This window comes from Rattus rattus, chromosome 15 (assembly GCF_011064425.1).
Source record: "Rattus rattus isolate New Zealand chromosome 15, Rrattus_CSIRO_v1, whole genome shotgun sequence".
In the NCBI taxonomy this organism is placed as follows: domain Eukaryota; kingdom Metazoa; phylum Chordata; class Mammalia; order Rodentia; family Muridae; genus Rattus; species Rattus rattus.
The window spans coordinates 66,772,011-66,792,939 of NC_046168.1; the positions used below are offsets into that span (position 1 = coordinate 66,772,011).

The 20,929-nt window shown below is 46.1% G+C and overlaps 1 protein-coding gene across 1 annotated transcript in view; it reads left to right on the plus strand.

The window, feature by feature from the left end:
- Nucleotides 1-10,495: 10,495 nt before the first annotated feature.
- Nucleotides 10,496-20,929, plus strand: part of Fech (ferrochelatase) — a 32,663-nt gene continuing 22,229 nt past the window's right edge. The window contains exons 1-2 of the mRNA XM_032885667.1: nucleotides 10,496-10,677; nucleotides 16,103-16,226. Of these exons, the coding sequence (XP_032741558.1) occupies nucleotides 10,611-10,677; nucleotides 16,103-16,226 (191 nt within the window). The 5' untranslated portion in view covers nucleotides 10,496-10,610. The remainder of the gene's footprint in view (nucleotides 10,678-16,102; nucleotides 16,227-20,929) is intronic.

Sequence of the window (20,929 nt, forward strand, 5' to 3'; positions counted from 1 at the left end):
ACTTGGCCTTCCACAGTAGACCTGCTCAGAGATCTGAGAAGCCAGTCCTCTAGGCATTCAAATTGTAAATGTGGCCCAACTTAGGATAGTGCAACTTTTGGCTTCAGTCAGTGATGTGGAAGATTGACCCATAGAGCATTTTGCTTTTCATCTTTAATAGTCGTTACAGGTGTTGAATATGTTATAAAATACGCCATTCAGTAGAGGATTTGCTCACTGTTACCTCAGGCTCTGCATATGTTAGTCCTTCAACCACTTTTTAGCAATTCAAATTTCTCCTTTATCTCCTTCCCACCTTGCTATGTGTAACAGTTCCTAAAAAAATATCTTCTCAAATATAGAGACTCGTTCAGCACTGAGTGCATATTGTAATCACTTGATGGTTTTATAAATTATAGTGCCTGGGTTTAACTGGATTAGCTGAGTCTGGATTTATGAATGAGGGCAAGATACTTTTTTTGAAAATTCCTAAGTAAAACGGGTAGGGGGATATTAACTGTTACTAAAATGAACCTTAAGACTCTCGGTATAATACTTAGGTCCTCAATATCTCTGCTCATTTCTAGTTGAAATGTGTCTTAGGGTTTCTGAGGCCATGAAGAGACACCGTGACCAAGGCAACTCTTAGAAGGGACAACATTTCATTGGAGCTGGCTTCCAGGTTCAGAGGTTCAGTGTATTATCACCATGGCAGCATCCAGACAGACATGGTGCTGGAGTTGGAGCTGAGAGGTCTACATCTTGATCTGAAGGCTGCTAGAAGACTGATTCTTCCACACTGGGCGGAGCTTCAAAGCCCACCCTCACAGTGATGCACTCCCTCCAAATAAGGCCACACCTCCTACTAGTGCCACCTCCTATGGGCCAAGCATATTCACACCACTACAAAATGGGGGTGCTAGGGAAAGGGTGGGTTATTTAAACTGTCTTAGCATTGTGTGTGTCTTTGACCCCTAGCAATAAAGGTGGCATGAGCATCAGGTACTGTAATGCATAGCATCTGGAAATCATTCACGGTAGTGACTAGTCCTCAAAGTGTGTTCACTCTTGGCCTGTTAGCCGGACATCAGCTTGATCAGAATTAGAAGACGTCCTGAGTGTGAGCACTGGGTTCACACTCAGAGTGAATACTCAGCTTGGACCTAATGGTAGCAGGTCAGCTTAGAGACACGGATATTGTCAGAGTTTAGCTTCATTTAACAGTGAGCTCCATGCTGCAGAAGCACATGCATATTCTCCATGATGCTTCATCATCTAAGCCGTCTGTCCTGTGGAAGACAAGAACCACACCTTTCCCATCTGCACCGTTCATGCTTACATCCCCAACTTTCCAACTTCCTTCAGTTGTCATTTCTTTTGGAGACGTGGTAAATTGGAATTGCTTTTCCTTCTGTACCGTCTCGTTTTCCTAACCATTAGTAGTGTCAGGTTTTCTTCAGACATGCTGGGTAATCTCTTTGTTACATTCTTCCTGTAAAAGTCTCCTGGGCTGTCTACCGAGAACTCCAGCTTACCGGGGAATGTGGTCTTCAGTTAGGGAGGGGAGCTGTGCCCCACTGCAGAGTGGGAACCAGGGCATCTGACAGCTGTTTTGACAAACTTTCAAATTTTCACTACACCATGTTTCCCTCATCTCCCCTTCCCAAAGGCACCTGCTGCCACCAAGCCCAGTCACTAGGGGTCCTCTTGGTTAAATTTAAATGGTTCTTATTTTAGAATGGCCAGCTTAGAATTCAGTTTTTCTCCGGGTGGCTGAACCATGAAATATTGATTCATCTGCCCTCTAGCTTCTAAAAATCTGTTGCTGTAGTAATCTTTCCCTCTCAGTCTTTTGTTCTCCCTCTAGTTCTTGGAGACACAGAGCATCCACCACCATCATTCATTCTAAGACCTCTGTGGAGATTTCAGTGGGGTTTGGGCAGAAGGGAAGCTGACTGTGTGTCCAAGCCCCCTCTGGCCCAGAGGTCGTTACTCCACATTTGAGCACAAGTCAAAAGGAAGAAAGTACAAAGGGAAGGATACATAGTCATTAGGTGTTGGGAAAGACAGGTTGGCAAGCAGTGAAAAACACACACAAACAAACATAAACTGTGGAGAGGCTGGATGTGATGTACAAGTGGGTGTTGGGAATCTGAGAGGCATTATCCTTGGACTTGATTATTTAATTTCCTTGGGGCATCCCAGTTCAGCCATGAGTCAAGTCACAGGCTCTCAGCTATGGCCAGCAGCTCTAATAAACTCAAGACACTGGCGGCAAACTCCACAAGGGCTCTCTGGGCCCTGTCTGTGGTAACATTTTTTTTTTTTTTTTAGTTGTGTTCAGAAAAAATGGAACAACTTTCACTGTGGGAACAAGCCACACCCGGTTGCAAATACCAGCCCTGTCCCAGACTAACTGGCCTCAGGGGCCCTCTGGAAATGTGTTTTCCTTACCTGTAGAATAGGGTAGAATCACCTTTCAGACATGGTTTTGGTGAATGGAGTCAATAATTGACAGGGTCTAAGCACTTATTGGAAACCCCCTTTTAAAAAGCCAGTATTTCCTTTTATCCTTGTGGCTAAATGTGGGCTAACTTCCTCTACAGCTGCCGCCGTTAGGAGCCCATATCTGTTGACTTGGGAAGGAAATGGACTCATTGGGTAAGCCAGTGAACCCGAGTCCGAAGACTTCCTCTAGTCCATGCCACTCAAGCCCTGTTCATCCTTAGGCAAGGAGAGATGATATAAGGACATCCTTAGCTCAGGCTCAGATGAGGTCGTGACCGGTGACTGCTGAAAGCTGTCTCTCTCCAGTAGTTAGAATGGGATGTTGGATTTTGTGTAGTCGCAGGTCCTAATACCTGGTGAGTCTGGGGAACATCTTTGTTATCTTTGCTTGGAGTAAAGGTTTTAGAATGGGGGAGGTGTGTGGACTAAATGGACCTTGGACTGTTAGTTTTGGACAGCCTTTAAAGGGCTGCCAAGGGCTGTGCACTCATGGAGACGGGTGTTTTCTAGGAGAGGATCACAGAGGAAGCCTTACACGAGACAGGTCTCCCCTTTCCCTTGTGTTTCCTGCCTGTCCCAATGTCTACTCCGGCTCAGCGTGTTCCAGTTTTCCCTTGTAAAAATCACATCTGCGGTTTCTGTTTTTGAGACGTCACTACTTAAGGCAATCCCTCTGCCTCAGTCTCGTAAGTGCCACAGTGCCAACAGTTCATCTTGTAAATTCCAATCCCACTCTGGTGAGCATTCCTTTGCCCTTCTGATCCTGACCAAAGTCAATTCAACTTCTGTGCACCCCTTTGCCCCCCCCCCACTGTAAACACATTCATTGGACAAATGTAATGCTTTCTGTCTCAGTTGAATGTGAACAGAACAGCTCCCGGAATCAGAACTGGAGGGCGGGGGTGGAGATAGCATCAAAGCCAGAGCTGTTAGGTTTGTGTCTTAGTTAGGGTTTTACTGCTGTGAACAGAAACCATGACCAAGGCAACTCTTAGAAAGACAACATTTAATTGGGGCTGGTTTACAGGTTCAGAGGTTCAGTCCATTATCGTCAAGTCAGGAGCGTGGCCGTGTCCAGGCAGGCATGGTGCAGGAGGAGCTGAGAGTTCTACATCTTCAGCTGAAGGATGCTGGTGGAAGACTGGCTTCCAGGCAGCTAGGATGAGAGTCTTAAGCCCATGCCCATAGTGACACACCTATTCCAGCAAGGTCACAACTACCCCAAGGCCACACTTCCTAATAGTGCCACTCCCTGGGCCAAGTACATACAAACCTTCACAGTTAGAGTCCGAGTTCCATGAGAATTGAGCCCAGCCAAGGTGCTGAGGGACTTTGAGCAGAGCATTAATACAGAACAGTGTACGCGTAAGTACTGCTCTGAGTATAACCACCTCCAGGATAAATATCCATGTGAAAGCTGAGTGATAGAGCCAGGGCAAAGGGGACTCAAGAGACCTGGCTCTTCTGTAGGGAAACCAGAAGGCTGGCTCTCTAGTCCATAGCAAAAGAAGCTTGTGGTGTGCACGGTTTCTGAAGGGAATGAAAAATGGAATTTTACACCTTAAATTTACACAAATCTACACACTTTAAAAGAGTAAGACAGTAGAGGCAAGAAGATAATGTCAGACTTTTTGAGAGTCAGGACACCTCAGGATTGCTGGACAGACGCTGGGGACCCTTTTATCATCCTGGAAGTTGGGACAAAAGCAGTCTTACAATATGAGCTCAGGCATATATGTGTGTCTTAATGTTAGTCCAGATGCTCCCATTCTGCCCATGCTGCTGAACCTTTTTTTAAAAATTTATTTATTTATCATATATGAGTACACTTTAGCTGTCTTCAGACACACCAGTAGAGGGCCTCAGGTCTCATTACAGATGGTCGTGAGCCACCATGTGGTTGCTGGGATTTGAACTCAGGACCTTTGGAAAAGCAGTCAGTGCTCTTAACCGCTGAGTCATCTCTCCAGCCCCATGCTTCTGGGCCTTGAGAAACTCAAGTGTGCATCACAATACTGCAGGGACAGCAATCGGAGGGCCATGTCAAAGATTCTTTGTCATCTGCCAAGTCCTACTACATCAAGAAACTTAGTTTCACCTCACCTCTGCTCAGGTCTCGTGTGACCTCTCCGGTCCCTTGTGTCCTCTAAAAGAAGTTGATGTCCTAATCCTTAGGTTGGACTCATTAGCCCTCCCTTCCTCCACCATTTAAGTACTGGAGTGGTAGGCACATATCACCATTCCTGGCTTCAGAAACACATTTCGTGCTGGGCATAGCGGCCCATGCCTTTAATATCAGCACTCAGAGGCAGGAAGATCTCTCAGTTTTTAGGCCAGCCTAGACTACACAGTGAGTTCCAGAGCCACAGAGAGAGATCCTGTCTCAAGAAACCAAAACTAAACAGAAAACATGTTCTTAGCCCAGAAGTTGTAAATGCTGGATACAGAGTTACAGAAAAAGCACTTCAGATGAAACCATGGGGTTACTTGGTTTCAGTATAACCAGGTATACAAAGTCCTACCAGTCACTACCAGAAGATAGGGAATGGCCAGGACGGGTTCTTCCATACAAACTTCAGGGAGCATGTGGCCCTCTTAGTACTTTAATGTAAGGTTGCTAAAATTTAGAGTCGGAAAAGTAGCAAAGTGCTGAGACCCTGTCACGGTGACCCTGGGAAACTAATACAGGCTCCAAAGGGGTCCCCACTTTTGCAGGTCCCTTCCTCTGGCAACCTCCGCAAGTCCCACTCAGATTTCACATTTGCAGAGTTCACGACTGGTTTCTGTACAGAAACTAGCAGTTCCGGCCCCTCTGCATTCTTCTGCCTGTGACTTCCTCCCTGGCCCCTAGCCACAGCAGACATTATGCCGTGTCTCTGTGTCTCTATCCTAGACAGCTGCCTAAGTGACCCTCTAGAATGCTAGCTCCACATGGGTACAGATTACTGTTCAGTGCTGTACACTAGGTGACGGACAGTGGGCTTTGCCTTCGTCCTTGTCTCCTAAGTGAACGCGCTGCTTATGAGGACAAGTTCCTTTAGAACTTTCCCACACTTTTATCCTCCCTGTCGCACACGGGGCAGAGCTTTTCTCACTGCGGACACACTCGGTGAGTGTGAGCGCTGTCCCTCTCCAAACTCCTTGAGGTTAAAGGAGGTGTCATCGTCGAAGCACGCGGAGGCCTGGATCAGGTCGCTTAGGTCTTAATTGTGAGGACAAAGGCTCCAATTGCCCAGAGTGATTATTGTAAGCTCACCATTTGTCACGTGGAGCCACCGTTTCTCTTGCACGGAATCCCCTCCCCCAGTCCCTTTCTGATTAAGGAGACGAAGTCGAGTGATCTAAATTTAGTTCATGTAGCTCAGAGGTGCCAATCACTGCAAATAATGAATTAGGGGAGTCTCCCCTTCCCTGGAGCACTGAGCTGAAACCAACAAATTCATTTTATTTAGAACTCCAGGCTGAACTCCAGAGTGTTGTCTGTGACAGGCAAGTGCTTTATTCACTAATTAAGTCGCCCAGGCTCAGACAAATCTTCTCCCTGGTGGCAATGCTGCTTATCTTGGTCAACACAAAGGCTGTGTCTTTCAGCCTTCTGTTTGCTAATGGAATTGGTTTAGAATTTTCTTTAAAAAGTGTAAACTGGGGGTTGGGGATTTAGCTCGGTGGTAGAGCGCTTGCCTAGGAAGCGCAAGGCCCTGGGTTCGGTCCCCAGCTCCGAAAAAAAAAACCAAAAAAAAAAAAAAAAAAAAGTGTAAACTGGGGTGGTGGGAGAGGAAAAAAAAATATATATATATCATATTTATATAGCCTTTTAAGGGCTTTCGAAATTTTCTATAGCCCAGCATCCAGATCTCACAACTTCTGGACTAAGAACACATTTTCTGTTTGTTTTTTTCTTGAGACAGGATCTCGCCTTGTAGCCCTGGCTGTCCTGGAACTCTCTGTGTTCCGTGCTGGCCTCAAACTCAGAGATCTGCTTGCCTCTGCCTCAGTGCTGGGATTAAAGGCGTGGGCCACTCTGCCCAGCAGGAACTGTGTTTCTGAAGCTAAGTATGGTGGAATATGCCAATAACCTCAGTGCTTATGTGGTGGAAGCAAGAAGACTGATATGAGTTCAGGATTAGCTCAGCATAGTGAGTTCAAGGCCAACCTGGGCTGCAGGCGTCTATGTGTCAAGAAAATGAAGCAGCAAAATAACATCTGTGTTTTCACTCAGCTTTAACTAGAACTCATAGGAAATACGTTTTACCTGCTTTTATTTTATAAGAAAAAAAAACATTCACTAGGAAGCTGTTGGATTTGATGTAAGCGCAACCTCAAATAATATCATTCTTTGTTAACAGAGTCAAAAACTAATGAAAGCCTAGTGACTCAGGCCTGTAATTCCAGCAACAGGGGAGGCCGAGGCAGGAGGGTGATGGCTTTAAAGGGCTGCCTCAACACAAATTAGAAAAATAACTCAAACTCAAAGTCACAACATTTTCCTTTGCTTGCTTTCTAGTGTGTGTGTGTGTGTGTGTGTGTGTGTGTGTGTGTGTGTGTGTGTGTGTGTGTGTGTTCATGCTCATGAGTGCTGTGGTGTGTGTGTCAGAGGACGGCTTCCTGAGCGGGTGCTGTCCTTCCACCATGGACTCCAGGAACTGGAGGGGGTTGGGCTTCTGCAGCAAGCTAGTTCCCCGTTAGCTCCCTTCTCACCAGCCCAAGTTTTGCTTTCTTTTTACAACCCATGCGTCCACTGTATGCACACCAAGAAGCTTTACACAGAGACTTTTCACGTGATTTTTTTTCAAAGTGGGTAAACAAATTTAAGTAAAAGGAAAGAAATGCTTATTAATTTTTTGAAGAATGTTATTGGAGTAACGTCTGGAATAAAGCATTATGGTCGGTTCTCTTTTTGTTTTCTGGTCACACATAAATTTAACCTCTCAGCTGCAGATGTTGTGAGAATTGGCCACATTTTGCCTCGTCACGGATCATTAGCATTTCCCTGGGAGGGGTCAAGAAACTCCTGTTATCTTGGCTTAGCAGGAGTGCCCAGGACCCAGGATGGCAGAGTGATTCCTTCAGGGTCTCCTGGACGCCACAGACAAGACATTTCAGACCTTTGACCTCATCTCTTCCATCTAGCACAACACTTCTTTCTTTCTCTCTTTCTTTCTTTCCTTTCTCCTTTCTTTCTTTCTTTCTTTCTTTCTTTTCTTTTTCTTTCTTTTTTTTTTGGATATTTTAAAATTTTCATTTCAAATGTTATTCCCTTTCCCGGTTTCCCACCCATAAGCCCCCTATCCCATCCCCATCCCCTTCTTCTATAAGGGTGTTCCCCCTCCCCAACCACCCCTATTCCTCCTCCTCACCCTGACATTCCCCTACACTGAGGGGTCGAGTCTTGGCAGGACCAAGGGCTTCTCCTCCCATTGGTACCCAACAAAGCATCCTCTGCTACATATGCTGGAGCTATGGGTCTGTCCATGTGTAGTCTTTGGATGGTGGTTTAGTCCCTGGGAGCTCTGGTTGGTTGGCATTGTTGTTCTTATGGGATTGCAAACTCTTTCAGCTCCTTCAGTCCTTTCTCTAACTCCCCCAACAGCGACCCTGTCCTCAGTTCAGTGGTCTAGCACAGCACTTCTAAGTGTGTTGTGGAACCTCTGTAGTTTGTTTTCTTTTTTCTTTTTCTTTTCTTTTTTTTTTTTTTTTTTCGGAGCTGGGGACCGAACCCAGGGCCTTGCGCTTGCTAGGCAAGCACTCTACCCCTGAGCTAAATCCCCAACCCCTGTAGTTTGTTTTCTAAATGAACTTTAGAACAGTTCCAGCTTTAGATGGGCGGCCCTGTCCGTAAAGGTCATCTTGGAACAGGTATGCTGGTGTTAACAAGTTGATGCCATAGATGTTTGTCTCTGAGAGGCATTTCCCCTCATCTCCACCTATCTCCAGAGAAAGGCTACAGCCCCCAAAGGAGCCAGTCTCTGCTTTCTCTCTCTGCTTCTATCTCCTGACTTTCCCTCTGTCTCCCTTTAGGAAATCCCAATACCATTTTGATTTTGAGAGTCAGGAATTGGCAAACAACTTGGCCTGGTAGCTCGGTATTGCAATCCCAGGGAGGCTGAGGCAGGAGGATGGCAAGTTCAAGGCCTGCTCTGGCATCTTATAAACTCCTGCCTCAAAATGAAATGTAAAAAGAGGCCTGCTGGGGCTGGGCCTAGCGTGTGTGAGGGGCCAGGCTCAGTCCTCAGTAGGAGGCAATTTGATGCTTCTCAGGGAGCATCATGCTTGAGTTTGAAAATTACGATTGCATACATTGCATTTTATAATAGTCTTATAAACACAATAAACCAGTCATGCCAAGAGCTCTGATTTTAGCCACAAAAAGCTAATGTTCAGGTTGATCTGGACTCCATCTTTTCTTAGCTAACCTACTTGCTTACCTCCCTCCCTCCTCCCTCCCTCCTCCCCTCCCTCCCTCCCTCCCTTCCCTCCTCCCCTCCCTCCCTCCCTCCCTTCCCTCCCTCTTTCTCATCCTTTCCCCAAGTCCCCATGAGAACTTCTACCAGTCTTACCCTATGGTTCTTCTTTCTTACTAGAGCACTCTGAGTCTTTCAAAACACTGTTTTTTTTTTTCCCTCCACAGCCTTTTTACAATTTTTTTCATTTATTTATTCACTTTACATTCTAATATCTGCCCCCTCCATCCCAGTCCTCCTCTCTCATAGCTTCTCCCCCACATACCCCGTCTTCTCTGTGAAGGGGGAGCCCCTCCCCCGGTATCACAGCCACACACACACACATCAGTCACTGCAGGACTAGGCACATCCTCTCTCACTGAGGCCAGACAAGGCAGACCAGATAGGGGAATGGGATCCACAGGTGGGCAACAAATTCAAGGACAGCCCCTCTCTCCTGTTGTTGGGGAACCTGCTTGAAGGCTAAGCTGCACATTTGCTATATGTGTGTGTGTGGGGGGGGGTAGGTGGTAGGGGATGGGGGAAAGAGACTAGGTCCAGTTCACGCTCACTCTTTGGTTGGTGGGTCTGCCTCTGGGAGCCCCCAAGGGTCCAGGTTAGTTGACTCTGTTGGTCTTCCTGTGGAGTTCCTATCCTCTTCGGGACACTCAAATCCTCCCCCCAACTCTTCTACGGGACTCCCCAAACTCCGTCTAAAGTTTACTGTGGGTCTCTGCATCTGTTTTGGTTAGCGTTGGGTGGAGCCTCTCAGAGGACAGTTATCCTGTCTGCAAGAATAACAAGAGTATCATTAATATTGTCAGGGACTGGTTCTTACCCATCAGATAGGTCTCAGTTTGGGCCAGTCATTTGTTGGCCATTCCCTCTTCTCAGCTCTATGGGTGACTCTAGCTCAGACTTGTAGCAGTGTGTGTGTGTGTGGTGGGGGTGTGCAGGGGGAAATAAGAACAGAAACCCACTCACAAAACCTTCGACCTAAATATGTGTTGCCTACAAGATGCGCAGGCACGACCCTTTCTTAACTCCGCCTGCATTGAAACTTCCTAACGCCAGCAATATTACGCTGGCTTCTTTGTCTCAAACTGGGCTACAAAAAGAGGGGTGCTGCCAAAGAAGCGAAGAAGCGCGCACGTGCCCAAAACCAATTAAACCCCCACCCCCACCCTCTTTCTGCTCTGGGGACAAGGAGAAAGGGTTTGCACTGTGTGGTGCAGCAGTAAAGCAACCAAACTGGAGAAAGGAGGCAAAAGCATGAGCACGTCTAAGGACAGTTATGGAAACGTCTAGAAAGTCTTTTGCCGAGTCGTGGCTGTCGGTCCAGCTTCAACCAGGTTGGCAGAACCGGCCGGAAGGTCCTCCAGCGCCGCAGATTTAGCGGGATTCAGGTGCGCTGACCCGTGGTGGCCGGAGCCAGCCTCCAAGCCACTGGCCATATCTCAGCCTGCTGGAGCTTCCAGCTAGGAAGGCTTCTGGCTGCCCCGGCCTACAAGCCCCGCCCTCGTGCCCACGCCCCGAGGGCGGACCTTCAGTTGGCCCCGCCCCTGCCGGGGACTGTGCTAGCCGCACTGATTAGGCGCTGGGGCGCGGGTGTAGAGCGCTGCCAGGTCGGCGTTCCGGGCCTTGCCTGAGCGCCGCGGTAGAGGATCCCTGGCTGTCCCGGAAATGCTTTCGGCCGGCGCCAACATGGCTGCGGCCCTGCGGGCTGCGGGCGCTCTGTTCCGCGAGCCGCGTAAGTTGGGTTGCGTCTGTGTTCGCGAACGTGAGGAGCGTCAGGGAGGCCGCGGGTTCAAGTCGCAAGGGCCAACTGGGGGCTTGAGCAGTAGCTGATTTAGTGATTACTGGAAGGTCCCTGAAGGACCTAACACCTGAACCGTAACGCAGGCGTCCTTGTCACCATCACTGTTGGCATCTGCCTTGCAGATCGCTCTCTGCTGATGGCGATCACGGTGCCTGCTGCTGCCCTGCCCAAGCCAATGGCACGACTTCTGGGTAGCAGGACCCACCGTGGGCGAGGCTTAAGAGTTTTTTTGTGGGATATTTGGAGTATAAATGAGACTTCAAGCGTTGCTGTTACATTTCGTGGATGTAGGATGTGCCCACTAGGATGAGCTGGGACGCTGGGTGAAACACATCTGGTTGGGACAGACTTGAGCAAGGACATTTTGAGCCAGGGTCCCAACTTATTTGCTGTGAAGATTGGGATGCAGGTGAAGCGTGCAACATAGAGCCCCTCAGTTACTGATCTAAAAGACTGCCACAAACGAACCCACTTAAGAATTGGAATGGTGACTAGACCTGACCTGTTTCAAAGGAGTCTCCTAATATGTCAATTTAGCACTTCTTTCAGGTGGAGAAAATCTACTCCGAACATCCGCACGTTACTGCTGGTGCCTTTGTTGCAAGCCTAATACAGTACAATGATGATCAGCTCCCTAAGGACACTGGGAAACAAAGGGTATTATCTTTAAGATAGGGACAGTGCCAGTCAAGGAAGTACTGAATTAATCTTTCCTTTCTCCATCCTTTCCAGTGGCAAATAAATCCTAGTAGACCCAAGATTGGAGGTCATGAAACAATAGGAGAAATAAAATTATTTTCTGTGTAAGTCAGAAGTAACTAAGTGAGAAAAAAACCCCAAAGTATCTTTCAATTCCAACGGCTTTCAATTCCAACGGTGTTACAGTCCCCAGCGCTTTTAAACATATGTTTTTATTCCTTGAGAATTTCATATATGCATACAATGTATTTTGGTAATATTCACCCCCAATTCTTTCTTCTGCCTTTATGATTCATACCTACTTCCCACCCCTCCCACTGTCCATCTCCCTTCGTCCCCTTCCCTTCCTTCTCTCTCTCTCTCTCTCTCTCTCTCTCTCTCTCTCTCTCTCTCTCTCTCTCTCTCTCTCTCTCTAACCGTAAATCCGTTTATGCTATCCATTACATCCATGGGTGTGGAGCCACCCACTAGAGAAGAGAAGAGACAACTTGTCGAGGGCCACACCTTTAAAAAGAGCGGACTCTCCCTTCTCCAGAGGCCATCAATTCACAGTAGCTCCTTATCCAGGGTTGGGGGCTCAGAAGCCCCTCACCACATCATGATAGAATGTTAACTGGCTTGATCTTGTACAAGTCTTGTGCAGCAGCCACAGCCGCAGTGAGGTCATGGTGCAGCTGTCTGATCATATCCAGGGGACAGTGTTTTGACCTGGCCCTGCACAGTCTTTCTCCTGCAGTGTTCCCAAGGGTATGATACGACCATTGGCAGGGGAACAGTTCGTTCTTTGTACTTTTAACTAGTTGTGAATTTCTGTGTTAACTGCTCATACTCCAGTTTTTAAGGTTTCCACCTTAAAAAGTTACTGCCTTATGGTACTTTTATCATTTTGGCTGACAGGAAGAGATTACTATTAGCTAAGAGAAAATTTGAGTTTATTCTGCTACTGAATTCTGAAAACAAGACTGGGAAGAAAAGTTTTATATTCTATATTTTTTATCATTTAGAATTAAAATGCTTCCTTCAGTGTGTTATATCACACACAAACGAACACACACACATACACAAACACACACACAAATGAACACACACACATACACATACATGAACACACACACAAATACAGACACACACACATCAACATACACACACAAACACAGACACACACACACACACACGAACACAAACACACATACAGAGTTTTGTGTTTTCTTAGTCAAGAACTCTGTAAATTTATGTACATTTTTAAAGCTATCTTTCACATAATCACTTTTAATTTTACTTTGATATATTTTGAAATACACAAAATTGTAGTTTATTATGTATTCGATGGTTCTATTATGCTCATTTCCATCTACTTAAAATTTATTTTTATGTTTAACTGTGTGTCTATAAGTATGTGCATATGACTACAGATTCCCACAGAGGTCAGAGGGGTCAGATCCCCTTGGAGCTGGAGTACAGGTCTTTGTGGGCTATTCAGTGTGAGTGCTAGGAACCAAAATTGGGTCCTATACACGAGCATCAAGTGCTGTCAACCACTGAGTCAACTCTCCTTCTTTGATTCTTTGCTTATGCTTAAGTTACATATACTCATCCATAATGTCTTCTGCTTCATTTATGCAATGTATGTAAAAGTAGACTGTTATCAATATGATTCATGGAGAGTTTTCTCATGATATGCTCAAAGTAAAATTTCTATTCTTTTTGAAGATTTGTTTTAAATTGTGGTGTGTGTGTGTGTGTGTGTGTGTGTGTGTGTGTGTGTGTGTGTGCGTGTGTGTGCGCGCGCGCGTGTGAATGCAGCTACCCTAGGCATGGGATCTGGAACTGGAACTGGGGTACAGGTGTTTGTAAGCTCCCAGATGTGGATGCTGGGAACTGAATTCAGGTCCTCTTCAAGAGCAGCAGGTACTCTTAACTGCCGAACTCTCCAGTCCCGATATATTTTTATTCATTTTTTAAAGATTTATTTATTTTATGTTATATAAGTACACTGACACTATCTTTAGACACACCAGAAGAGGGCATCAGATCTCACTACAGATGGTTGTGGGCCACTATGTGGTTGCTGGGAATTGAACCCAGGCCCTCTGGAAGAGCAGTCTGTGCTCTTAACCACAGAGCCGTTTCTCCAGCCCCTATTTTAATTTTTCAATGGTTCAGTGCTTACATTGGTTTTGAACGCTCTCCTATCATGGATTTACAGTACAGTGTTGGGTGAGGGGCAGTGATGGTTCACTGTTCATTGTTAAAATCCTTTGAAACAACAGGATCAGAATAACTGGTCAAATCCTGGAAGCAAGTCCCCTAACCCCCACAGTCCCAGCTTCTAAGACAGCGTGGGATCTTATTTCATTTTAGCATCTGTGCTTTGTACAGTTTGTATGTGTTTTTCTGTGATACTTTTCTACAAGTGTTTGACACTTTGAGCCTCCTCACCTCTTCCGTTATCTTCCCTGGCCACCTGCTCCTCATACCCTTCCTTCCATATCTATCATAGCCCAGTAGCTGGGGGCGGGGATGCTTAGAGATGTTCTTGAGGGGTATGTTAATCCTAAGTCACAGGAGGAGGATCCCTTATCTGCACCCGAATTTGGTCAGCCACAGATGTGAATTTTGTAAGCCAAGGCATGGTAATAGTTAGGACGTTTAGAATGTGTATTAGGAAACCCTAATGTACTAGCTGGGGGATAGTCTGGTCCTACCCCACCCCCAAACCCTTCCTGCTCCTTTTGTTAGGTTCACAGAAAGAAATTGATTTGTGACCATCAGTCAGAATTATTCTGTTATAGCCCAGAGACTCTGATGGGCTCTAGTTCCTATAGGGACTTGGAGATATTGTGCATTGTTGTATACCTGGTTAGATTGTATCATTCAGTTCGTAAACAAGGGCATTTGTGTTGTTTGAGACTTCATTTGAGTGGGATTGAACTTCTTTACATCAGTCTTCCCACTCTGCCTTGACTTAGCAAGGCTTCCCCAGCATAAGCTCATATCCTGGGCTCTGTTGGGAGTGAGCATGAGGTAGTTTTCTTTATTGGTTTTGAGGCAGAGTCTGACTCAAACCCTGTCTGGTCTCAAGTGAAAGACCCCTCCTGCCTCAGCTTGCTGATGCTGTAGACACAGGCAGGTGCCACCCCGTAAACATATATGTCACAGGCATGTCCATGTGAACATTTGCGATCCGGGTATAAAGAAATCCAGGTGAACTGGAGATACCAGTTTCCCCCATTTTGTTCCGTTTGGGTTCTTTAAAGAAGTTGGAGCAGGCGTGGTTGCTATCTTCTAGAAGCTTCCGAACCAAACTGTTATATTAGACTAGCCCGTGTCACGTGCTACAGAGCACCTCTCTTAGCTTTTCTCTTGAGTCCTCAGAGTTTCCCCAGCAAGGACTCATCTTGTTACGGAGCGGGAATTAAGGCTCCATGAGATTGTAGTCTGACCCAGGTCACACTGCTATGGAGTGGAGATCTGAACTTAGTCAGACCTAGTTGATCCAGCCTGAACGTTACCTTCATTAGGGCTCTTGGAGGAGAGTAAAGGCAGAAGATGACTGATCCCAGACTAGTTTGTAACCTGGAGCTACAAGAGTGGAGAAGGATGTCGCATGCATATGGTGGGTTGCAGCAGCTCTACCGTCCCTTATTATCTTCCTCCCCACTAATTTGTATTTCCAGTTTAACTTTAGAGCCTCTTTAAGAACCAGTACTCCATGTTGCAACTCAGCACGGCATGCATACTCCTCGGTTCAGTTTCTTTTTCCTGGCCCACCCCCTCTGTGGAGTCCAGGTCAAGAGTATAGAAAGGGGCTTGCAGGTAGACATAGACTAGCAAGTCCTGTCCCTCAGCCTTAACCAGTAGAATAGTCTACTGGTTAGACTATTCTAACGGCTGGAAACAGGAAAGTCTCCTAAACCCCTGTGGAGAAGAGGCCTTGAGAATGTTGACTTGCGAGCTTTCTTGCCTCTCTTCCTACTACCAACTCTTTCCTGCTACCCCTTGGCTACCCTGAATGGTACAAACTGCTAATACGGATGGTAACGTCTGCCCTCCAGAGGACGGATGAGGGGAAGAAGCCTGTAGAAACTCGAATTGGTAGAGCAGTTTAGGGGAGAGGGAATTCTTGAGCTTTGAGCTTTGGGTCCAGGGAGCCTTGTCTGACATGTAGCGTATTGGGCCCTGGGAACTCTACACCTCACGGTGCATTCGTTGAGAAGAGAGTGTCCCCCTTCCCACTGTCAGAGCATAGGGCAATTCCGAGGTTCCCTTCATGGAGCCCAGAAGACAGAGATGGGGTTCACAGTTAGTTGGGAACTGGCCCAGTTTGTGCTGTAAATGGCCTTCCTGTCACAGTGCCCCTGACCTCTCCTCTAAGCCATGTCCCACAGTTGGAATTATTCTGAGTGAACAGAGGTTCTAGGGATGGGACCCGAGCCAAGGCTTGGCGAGAAGATAAGGGTAGCTTCTAAAAAGATCAAGCCACCCCCGAGAATGGGACTTAAACCCCAGCCCACGGGAGAAGGAGGCCTTCAGCGAGTTTCCCTGCCTGAGGAGAAGCTGGGAAAACCACCTCTGCCAGGAGGTAAGCCCCGAGGACCTGAGGAAAGGAAATTACTTTCCAACCTGGTTTCATGCTAGCACTTTAATTCTGTCACAGTGGTGTATGGCAGCTCGAGGGCCTGTCAGCCATGGAGGTGCCAATCGGGTCCAGCAGTGGCGGCCACTACGGAGAAAGCGCATCATGCCAAAACCACAAAACCACAAGCTCAACCAGAAAGGAGGTAACTTTCTCTCAAATAAGGCTTCTTTTCCATTATGACCAACATGAGTGGGTTTGAGCAACCCAGGGGGTGAGGTACTTGGAATATCTAATATATTTATTAGCCATGGTATGTTATTTTCTTGGTTTCTTTTTAACAGCTGTTAAATAGGTCTTAAGGACTAACAAAAGACTTATAGTTAAATATAGTCTTCAGTCACGTAAGGGTGTGGCCTTGGTATATGGTCAATATATAAAATCAATTATGTGCACACCAGAACTTTCTGTATGAACTGAGCGTATTTATGCCTATAAAACAAATGCTTTGTATAGGATAAAAAGTAGTTAACCTACCAAGAACTTCTTCAGGAGATTCTCCCATTATTTTAGCTTTTAATATAATGAACATAATTATCAATGACATGCAGTGGCTTGTAGTTTGTTAAGAGAATAGAGTGTACGTCACTGTTGGTCGTTTTGGATGGAAGCAATAACCATGGTGTGTGTTTTCTCCAGCAGCAGAAGCCACAGATGCCCCCAGGGCCTCTCCTCTGTGATATAGAAGGACAAATTTTATACAGGGGAAGTTGTTCAGATCTAAGAAGGAATTAGCTGAGTCATGGTGACATCATTATCTTCCTGCCAAGCAGGACGTCATTCTAGACTTGTACAGAGTATCAGTTTCTTTTCTGTTGCTGAGATTAAACCACAACTTATAACAGAGTTTATTTGGGCGTGTAGTTCCAGGGCGTTTCAAAGACATAACAGCTAGAGCAGCATCGGAGCTCACCTCTTGAACCACAGCAGGAAGCAGAGAGAACCAACTGGGAATGGTGTGAGTCTTTGAGAGCTGGAATCCCACCCTCAGCGACACACTTCCCCCAGCAAGGCCAGACTTCCTCAGCCTGTCTGAACAGTACCACCACTCAGGGACCCAGGATTCAGATGCCCTAGATTATGGAGGACAGTCTCGTTCAGCCCACCATGAGCAGTCGTGTAAATGAAATGTTTTCATGTTGTGATGGTTATTTTCATTGTGTTATAGGCTGAAAAACCGAGGTTGATTTAGGATACGGAAATAGGAATAGGTCTCAGATCTCTTCCGCTCAACTCTGTCTTCCTAGAATATGCAGTTAGAGGATGAGGCAGGAAACAAACATCTTGGGATGGTGGCATGCCTAGCAGGACACTGGCCCTCTGTCCCTATGGTCCCTTAAGACTTGAGAAAAGTATTAGTGTGAGCTGAAGGACCGATTTGACGAGGAGCCTGGAAGAAATGATATTTCATTGCTATATTTGGTAGTGACAAAAGTCAATAATAAAAATGGCCTTGAGGGCTGGATGGTTAGAGCACTGACTGTTCTTCCAGAGGTCCTGAGTTCAATCCCCAGGAACCACATGGCAGCTCGCAACTGTCTGTAACTCCAAGATTTAACATCCTCATACTCAGACATGCATGTAGGCAAAACACCAATGTAAATGAAATAAAAATAAATGAATAAAAAATGGCCTTATATTAATTGGTAAAATTAAATAAAATTAGGTTCTACTAATTGACTTTATATTATATTATTAAAAAAGAAAACCGAGGTGGAAAGAAAGGATTTAAAAGTCATAGTAAAGTTACCATTTAGTGTTTTATGCACTTATATGTCCTTATTGACACGCAAACAATGCTATACGTATTACTTTACAGTTTTTTATCTACTGTCACCATGGATCCTCACATACCTTCTATGTTGCTTTTTCTTGTTGCCGTGACAAAAAACCTTACAAGGTCAACATAAAGAAGGTTGTTCTTGCTCACAGTAAGGGTTCCGTCCACCATGGTGGCAGAGCGTGAGGTGGCTGGTCACGTTTCACACGTGCACTGAGGAAGCAGAGAGAGATGGATGTTGGTGCTCTCTTTCTCCTTCTCATTCACCCCCCTCCCCGGGGTGTGGAATGCACCGCCCACGGCTGAGGTAGATCTCCCCACCCCACTTAACTCAGTCTAAAAGTCTTCTTCAGGCACACTGAGGGCTTGTCTCCTAGGTGGTTCTATATACGATCAAGTTGACAGTCAGTCTTAACCATCCCGAGTAGTTTAGGAGTATTTTTAGTGAGTCACAATTTAGATAGCCCACTTTCCAGGCATTGATTACATCTAGTTTTGAGTAGTTGAGATGCTGAAGTAAGGAATAGGCTTGGGGACCATTCCGATGCCTGTGCTGTTTAGCGCTTGAATTAACCTACAGTGCCAGGCCAGCTGCTGTACTAAGTAGGACTCCACAGGCTCTTAGACGGAATTTGGCCGTCTATTTATTTACTGGCTTTTATAGGCCACGCCGCCTCCTTTGTTCCTCTTTACCTTTGATGGAACAATGTCGAGGCAGCCATCGATAAACCAAGCACAAGAATGGAGCTGTGTTCTGTGTGTGCTCACTGTCTATGTCTCAGTCTGTCTCTGTATGTCTGTCTGTGTGTCTGTCTGTGTGTCTGTCTGTGTGTCTGTCTGTGTGTCTGTTTGTGGGCTGTGCACGCGCATGTGCTGTTTCTATTGTAGAAATAGCATAGAACTTTGGGCACTGATGTGGTGTGGGTTTGGAACTGAGATTTTGTTGTTCTTCCTCAGTGCTGTCTAGATACCGTGGGATAAAATGACTGTTTGCTAACTGATGAGCTTTGGTTCCTATTACGCACATTTTTATGGTTCAAAGGGAAAGCTTCGTGCTTTCAGAGTCCCAGCATATAGCAAATGCAAAGCATTTAAACTTCTTGGAGTAAGTTTTAAAATACGCGTCGTCGCTCCGCATACTTCTGTGTCCAAACAAAGAGAGCCATGGCCAGGCAGACCTTGGTCTCAGGTGTGGTCTGTCTGGAGGGAAAAAGAGGCACAGACCCTTGATTAAAGCCTTGCGCTTCGTACTCCAAAACAGAGCAGAGTCAGACTAATGCACCACTCACCATGCACCACACAGTTTTGAATTAAGTGTCCCGTGCGGTGGGGGCGTCTTCAAATCATATGCGTCTCTTTCATGTTTAAAATCCACACGGGTTTGCGAAACGTGAGCAGGGCAGAGTGACATCGCTTTAAAGCCGCTCTCGTTCTGAGCTCAGGTGTTATAGATGGAAAGTACACTTCTAAATCCCGTTTGCACTCTGATACCCTCTGTGGCTTAGGTAAGTCTTTTAGCCCGGGCTTTCTTAACCAGTAATCTGTTAACTGGCAACAATCCATAGGCAAAGGCACTTAATTTATTAGGAGTCACAGATTTTGAGGGTGAAAAGACGAGAACTCGGGAAAGATGGGTGGTCTCAGTAGGAAGATTAGGGGAGACTCTAATCTCACCAGGTGATGATGTGTCTGGCATGTTTAGGAGCAAGAAAGCTCGACAGCCCTGTCTAGTTGGAGCATTTTGTGTGTGTGTGGAAAAAAGTTTTATAGGGGCTGGGGAGATGGTTCTGCATTAAGGGTCTGCTGATCGATATGGGTTGAAATCCCTACACCCACATAAAATCTGGGCACAGCTTTGCATGTCGTAATCTCAAGGGTGGGGAGTGGGGCAGGGGCAGGGGCAGGGGCAGGGGTGGGAGGATTCTAGGGGTTCACTCTCCAGCCAGTTTAGCTGAGTGGGGAAGCCCCAGGTCAGTGAGATAGTGAAAAACAATGAAGGAAGACAGCAGACGGTAAGCCTCCGGCCTCTGCATGTGCACCATGGTTATGCATGTCCCCAGTACATGTTAACATAACAGGTGCCACATATCCACATACAAAGTTTTGTAACATTTTTTTTTTTTTTTTTTTCTTTTTTTCGGAGCTGGGGACCGAACCCAGGGCCTTGCGCTTGCTAGGCAAGCGCTCTACCATTGAGCTAAATCCCCAACCCCGTTTTGTAACATCTTAAGTATAATTGCTCTCTATGTGCTCTTAGTGAAAAGAGGATTAGGCTTTCTTTCTCTAAGGCCTGAAGAGAGTTCTGCTCGTCACAGCTGAGGTGAGGACGTATCCTGGTTTGGTTTCTATTGCTATAACAAAATATCAGCCAAAGCTAACTTGGGGAGGAAAGGGTTTATTTGGTTTGGAAGCTACAGACTGGCATTGAGGGAAGCCAAGGCGGAGACCACAGAGGAGTGATGCTTACTGGCATTCTCCCCACGGTTTGCTCACCTTGCTTATATAACCTGGAACCACTTGCCCAGAGGTCACACCACCGCACATCAATTCGAGACAATGTCTGACTGACAATGCCCACAGACCATTGTGAGGGAGGCAGTTTTTCTATTGATGCTTCCTCTTCCCAAGTGACTCTGGTTTGTTTTCAAGTTGACAAAAATTAACCAAAACAGGTTAGCTCATGAGTGTACTCTTACACGGTGTGTAATATTGCCATCCAGAATGTTGAGGCCAGGGTTATAACTAAGTACCCATAGGAGAGTCCTCTATAGTGACGAGAAAACAAGCAGAGTAGTAAGGAACTATTTGGCTTAGGAATAATTTCCTATATAACCGATGAGGCAGAAACAGATGAGGGGCAGGCGATAGACTCGTTGAAAATAAAAGGAGAACCCTTCTCTGTGTGACAGAACTCACCCTGTGGTAGATTGTATTGAGTAGTGCTTTACAAACTGAGTTCTCCAAGGAATGTTGAAGGGAAAATGTTGGGCTTTAATTTTAGCATACAAAGCAACCTTCACCTTTGGGAAGCCAACCTGTGTACTTACGAAGCACTAGTAATTATAGGT